At 32.3% G+C, this 6,682-nt stretch overlaps 1 protein-coding gene across 1 annotated transcript; it reads right to left on the bottom strand.

The window, feature by feature from the left end:
• On the bottom strand, positions 2,412-6,433 carry LOC109348096 (protein transport protein Sec61 subunit alpha-like). Its single transcript, XM_019588319.1, has 7 exons — positions 6,310-6,433; positions 5,184-5,550; positions 4,688-4,915; positions 4,226-4,580; positions 4,008-4,135; positions 3,741-3,876; positions 2,412-2,933 (listed from the first exon to the last, which is right to left on the bottom strand). Exons 2-7 carry the CDS (start codon positions 5,525-5,527, stop codon positions 2,694-2,696), a joined length of 1,431 nt encoding a protein of 476 aa, XP_019443864.1. The 5' UTR covers positions 5,528-5,550; positions 6,310-6,433; the 3' UTR covers positions 2,412-2,693.

The following is a 6,682-nucleotide window of genomic DNA, read 5'->3' as shown; positions in this document are numbered from 1 at the left end:
CGTTATAACTGAGTATTAATTTATCTAATGGAATACACTAAAAATGTATATTTTTCATTATTCCAACTTTGTGTACAACCTTTTTTTTGGCGTTATCTTTGTAAGTATAAATAAATATACAACAACCTAAATATTTAACGAAGCCAATTATTCATGCCAACTTGTATAGAATTTGGGTAGCAACTTTGAAAATATGAATAAAGAATAGACCGCAGAAATTAACAGAAAACGATGCCATTTGTATAATTCATGTTTGGTATGAAAAAGTGAAAAACTACTAGATTTGCATTCTTAAATTGCATGTCCTGTTCGATGTTGTTACAAAAGCAACAAACAGATGTATATATAAATGAAGAAAAATTAATCCGAGGGTTGCCGAATTGAAACAATGATTTAATATTATACTATGAAAGTGTAAGTGTTTTTTTTACCATTTATTTGTTAGTCATCTTTACAATATCAATGCATAGATTTTAAATTATTGAAACTAGCGTGTCGAGAGTCACTATGTGTCTGCCGACCCACATTTTTATTTTTTAGTATTGAATATTTAATTTTTGTATATTTCAGAAATATATTACTTTTTCATACATGATATTATAATTTTTTGATAAAAATATAAAAATGAATTATGATATTATTAAAAAATGCATTGGTAGTTTGATATATTTAATGGATGTAACTTCCTCTAACCTTCATTTATATTTTTTATTGTATGAAAAAATATTATAATAATTATTAATTATAAGGGCAAAATAGGTAAGTGAAAATTATGTCATGTAGGTAGTTATAATATGTTTTAGCTTTATATATAGTATAGAAGATATAAAAATGAATTGTGATATTATTAAAAAATGCATGGTAATTTGATATATTTAATGGAGGTAACTTCCTCTAACTTTCATTTATATTTTTTATTACATGGAAAAATATTATAATAATTATCTATACTTCTATACTATATATAAAGCCAAAACTTGAAATAACTTCCTTCATGGTGTAATTTCCATTTCCTATTTTGCCATTCACATTATTTAATTTTTACAAAAAAAACTATATAATCCTAAACAACCACCACCAATACATTAATTAATCACATATCTCACCTTAAAATAAACATTATCATAAACACCAAAAAATATAATATAAAGTATACAGAACACAACAAATACATTCTAATTCAAAAAATGAAATATATAAAAATTGAATATGTAGTATCATACAATATTCGCTGGCAGGCACGAAGTGCCTGTACACACTAGTTAATTATAATGACAAAATAGGTAAGTGAAAATTATGCTATGTAAGTAGTTGTAATATGTTTTGGCTTTATATATAGTATAGAAGATATAAAAATGAATTGTGATATTATTAAAAAATGCATCAGTAGTTTAATATATTTAATGGATGTAACTTCCTCTAACCTTCATTTATATTTTTTATTATATGGAAAAATATTATAATAATTATTAATTATAAGGGCAAAATAGATAAGTGAAAATTATGCCATGTAAGTAGTTATAATATGTTTTGACTTTATATATACTAGTACGTACATGCACTTCGTGTCTGCCGACGAATATCGTGTGATACTACATATTCAATTTTTATATATTTCATTTTTTGAATTAAAATGTATTTGTTGTGTTCGGTGTACTTTATATTATATTTTTTGTGTGATTATGATAATGTTTAATTTAAGGTGAGATATGTGGTTAATTAATGTATTGGTAGTAGTTGCTTAGGATTATATAGTTTTTTTTTGTAAAAATTGAATAATGTTAAGGGCAATATAGGAAATAAAAATTACACCATGAAAGAAGTTATTTCAAGTTTTACCTTTAAATAGTACAGTATAAATATATATAAATAAAGACAGAGGAACACATGAAAATTTTACGAAGAAGTTGACCATTTCATGGCATATTCGAATGTAGGCCCCCGAATATGAAATAGTAGAATCATGTTTTTGGCTATTTTTATATTTAGTGACATTATAATTGATATAGAAATTTGTAATGTGAGACTGGGGAGGAATTATTTCTTCAGATAAAAAAATGTTCAAAATACAAATTCACCCTTACATCCCACGAGTGTTGAATTAAATATTTCATTTTTTTTTTGAACTATTTAAAATTATATGATCCATTACCATCAAAGTCATCTATAAGGACAAGATGTAGTTTTTACCAAGGGATATCACCAACACATCAAGCTGGCATTATACCATATAACTCAATAGTAATCAACATTCTTCGGTTTGATTAGTATGAACGATATTTATTATAAGCGACTATTATACACCTAAAAAAGATTAGTTCATTACTCAAAGTAATAGAATACCCTCGATTTAGAAAAAAACGGGAACCATGATCCCACATTAAGATGCTAAAGCTACAACTCTCTACGAGGATGCAAACAAATTGTCTATTAGGCTCCAGTTCAAATTTTTTAACCCATGGACCTTGATGTCAGACTTGCATAAATCTGACAATAAACACAAGTACATTTTGAGAAAATCTAAACATGATTACAGTGATATACTACTTCATACTTCCTCAGCTGATAAAAACTTATAACAAACTAGTCTAGTGTTAAAAACAACTTAAAAGTACAATGATCCCTTCATGAAACAAAACTGCAGGTTGTTGAAGAGCTCATTTGTGCTACCAACAGTAATTGCTAAGGGGAACTTAGAAACCAAAGAAGCCAAGCTCACTGGCTCTCTCCTTCTCAAATGTCTCAAAGTACTGATAGATGATTGTTACTGCAAGCAGAATTCCTGTCCCTGAACCAATTGCCCCCATAAAATCTGCCAACACTGTCAGTGCACCAATACAAATGCCTCCAAAAGCCGCAGCCGTGGGAATGTATCGATTCAGCTCTTTCTGCAAGTTTGACTCACGGTGTCCAGGCATTACCATTTGTTGTTCCTGTAAATTCGTAGATTCAAAAATGTGTTACGACTGAATGATTACAAATTTACATAGAATTAACACGGTTCATGGGAAAAAATGAGTTTAAGAACGAAGTTTTATAGGGGTAGACTTTGGTTTGCAAATAAAACAGAGTTGCATAAACCATTGACCCTAACCATGAACCCATATTGTAAACTATGGGAGAAGAAAGAGAACAGCAAGTAAAACCTGGTTTATAACTCTAGTCAGTAAAAAACCATCAAGTAGTAAATAAATAGTGAGCCTACTTCGAACTTCTAATCAAATCATTCATGTGTCCCTATTTGGCAGCGGTCCTGACCAAAAGCATATTACAATCATAACAACTGTACCAATTTATCCCAAGATTTACAGAACTACTAAAAGTTCAATGCTAATTTAGAAGAAAATACAATTACAAACAACAGCAAGAATGACCAAGTGTAACAAGTCATGCACCACCAGTCATTATTCTCACAAGCATTTATGTTAAGTTTAATAGGAAATAAACTGGTTCTAAAGTTACAGAAAGCAACAAGAATAGTTCAGATGAAGCTAAAAATAATGATTATGTAGATACAGTATTGCTACTTTCTAAGGATAGCTTAACCCCAACCCTTCCAAATATTTGGCTTCATGCAAGAGTTATACCGGGACAACAGATTTCAATGCCTAAGCATTAGAAATCACACTGGTTATCAAGCAAGCAAACTTTTCTCATGAAACAGGTTTGTTATATTGTGAAGAAAGTTAGAGGTGGGAAAAACATATAAACGAATCTAAAAAATGAATATTATTGGATACCTTCAGCTGCTTGGCAACATCTCTAGCAGATGAACCAGAAACTTCGATCCAAGTTTTAGAGAACAAGGCACAAGCTGACAGCATAAACACAAGATAGAACAAAGCATGGAAAGGATTGGCTGCCATATCAGCTAAGCTGCAAAACATATAGAGCAAGAACATGAATTAGAGTTATCAAATTATCAAGGACAGTAATACAGTATGTATATAACATACAAGGCATGGAAATATGATTATCAGCCCTATGATGGGAAACATTTCTCTTACCTCGATGGTGCAGTGATGTAGTAAGCAATACCACCAACAGGAATAGAATGACCACCCCCATATTCAGAATCCTTCCATTTTCCCAACAGGTTTACTAGGAAGTTTCCACTGTACTTTCGGTGGAGCAGCTAAACAATTCCAGTAAAATTAGATTGTTAAAAAAGTACAACCAAATATATCAAGTCAAGTAGCAAGTTTCCATCATGAAGTATTATTACCTGGGAGATGAAGTATAGATTGGAAACAAGGGCAGACTGAAGAATAATAGGCATGTTGGAAGTATAAAACAGCTTGATTGGATATGAACCCTGCTGTCCACGGGCATTCTTTGACCTTACAGGCAAGACAACACGGAAACCTTGGAAGTATATCACAATAAGGAAGATCAAGACAGTAGCCAGAAGATTTGTCACATTAGGAAGATTCTGCCGGTAAAATGCCTCACGAAGAGCTCGGACCTTGTCTGTTCTTGTTATCAACAAATGGAACAGAGCAATAACAGCACCCTCAAATTCAGCTCCACGTCCACTATTAATGGTAGTGGGGCTAAATGCCTTCCATATGATGGTTTCACTGCATCATAACCAGTCAAGGTCAGATACCTAGGATTTGTAGTTGCTATGAGAAAGGAAAAACTACATCAATCAATGCTGAGAATATTGCAGAACATAGAAACTAACCAGATATTAGTCGCTATAAATAGGGAAATTCCAGACCCCAGACCATATCCCTTTTGAAGAAGCTCGTCTAAACATATGACAATTATACCCGCAAAACAGAGCTGGATGATGATGAGGATGGCATTTCCTACTCCAAGTTGGCCCACGCTACCATACATCCCAGAAAGAACATATGCAACTGCCTCTCCAACAGCTATCAAGATGCCGAGTAGCTTCTGTGCTCCATTTCTGGGAAATAAAAGGAATTCATCTCATATAACAAACATGCCACAGTAGAGCCATGCATATCTCACTACGAAATACTCACAAGTCACAACCATAAGACGTAACACAGCACATATTCACATACTAAATAATTTTTATACATAATTAGGTGCATGCCAAATTGACAACAACAAATGCAACCGGCTGAAATTACTGACATGTGGAAAATTCAAAGAGATTAAAATCTCTGATATTATTCAATGACAAAATATATACAAAGAAAGACACTTACAAGAGGGCCCGGTCCTCTCGGACATTGTTGTCCACTTCAATGATCTTTGACCCAGCCAGAAGTTGCATTACCAGCCCAGAAGTAACAATAGGAGTAATTCCAAGCTCCATGACGGTACCACGGTTTGAAGCAAGAATAACACGCATCCAGTAGAATGGATCAGCACCTGTTGTTGAGTGTATTCCATACAGAGGGAGCTGACTACAAACAAGGAAAATGAAAAGAGAGATCACAGTATATATGACCTTCTCTCTGAATGGCACTTTCCTATCAGCAGTTTGAACTTCAGGAAGAAATGAAAGAAACGGCCTAACTAAGTGAAGCACTCTAAACCCACCTCCCATCTTGCCAAATACACTAACTTAACCTGCACCAGATATTTAACAAGCATACATAAGAGACACACCACAAAAATGACAAAAAAAACAAGAACTAATACATTTATGCACAATTCAGCATCCCAGTGGTAATTCTTCAAATAAATGAAACCAAGATCAACAATTGAACATTTTCTGCTTCCTTTTCATTGTAAAGGGTTTGTGGCATACAAAATCAACAAGGGTTCAGCATTGAAATAACCTCCTTAACCTAAAAAAAGAATATAGGCAAATGGTAACTAGTGGCCTAAGGACATTGATTAAGGAATTGATGATGGAAAGTTTGAATTGGACAGTGGTATTCAATACATTGGAAATTAAAAAATTGAATTTTTCAATAAAAAGTTTCAATCTTTTGACCCCTTAAGGAAATATAATCATCAAAACCAATAATGCTTGAGATAATTCCCATCATGGTTGCAAAGTGATAGGCTTTTGAGATTATTTATTTTCATTTTGAACTTTAAGAATACAACCTATAAATGAAACAATGAAAGTGCCCACACAATTTTTTTTAACCTTTTTATTTAAATCGAAATCTGGAAATCAATTTCAAATCGTACTATGCAATACCAATGCATGGATTATTGATAGATCTCTCTCATGCAATAAAAAAAAAATCACAGAATCAAACCTAACCCGCACTGAGAAATGCAATAAACGAGTCAACAAAGGCAAAAACATAGAATCTGGAATATACGAATTCAAGAAAAGAGGAATCAAAAGACATGCACGGAAGAAAAAATTACCGTAGCTTAAAGGGTGCTATTGTAGATCTATGATTTGGTGGAAGAAGAAAATTAAAGTTTCAGAAGAAATGCGTATTCATATAAAGGACATGAGATTCGATTATTATAGAAGCCAAACACGGTCTTAATTGCGACGATTTATTTTGGCGTCGCTATTTTCCGTAGGAAGATAGAGAGTAAAATACGTGGGTAAAACCAATTAGGAAGTGACACGTTTATGTTAGTGGTGACGTGGAGAGAACTAAGAGAAGTGGACTTTGTTGACCATTTTTCCCCCTAATTAGTTTATTTACTTTTATGGGATTTAATCTTAATTTTCCATTCAATGCTTAAATATTTAGATTAAGTATGAATATAAGAGATGTGTATATAT

The sequence above is a fragment of the Lupinus angustifolius genome, chromosome LG05 (genome assembly GCF_001865875.1).
Source record: "Lupinus angustifolius cultivar Tanjil chromosome LG05, LupAngTanjil_v1.0, whole genome shotgun sequence".
In the NCBI taxonomy this organism is placed as follows: Eukaryota; Viridiplantae; Streptophyta; class Magnoliopsida; order Fabales; family Fabaceae; genus Lupinus; species Lupinus angustifolius.
The sequence above is the reverse complement of the archived record's forward strand: the minus strand, read 5'-3'. Positions and strand labels throughout refer to the sequence as shown.

Bases quoted from the DNA above. Each gene is read 5' to 3' on its own strand.
- LOC109348096 (XM_019588319.1), bottom strand. From the start codon at position 5,527: ATGGGAGGTGGGTTTAGAGTGCTTCACTTAGTTAGGCCGTTTCTTTCA. The intron at 4,581-4,687 runs GTTAGTTTCTAT...GTTATGATGCAG, and splicing joins TTTATAGCGACTAATATCTG to TGAAACCATCATATGGAAGG. The intron at 2,934-3,740 runs GTATCCAATAAT...ACGAATTTACAG, and splicing joins ATGTTGCCAAGCAGCTGAAG to GAACAACAAATGGTAATGCC.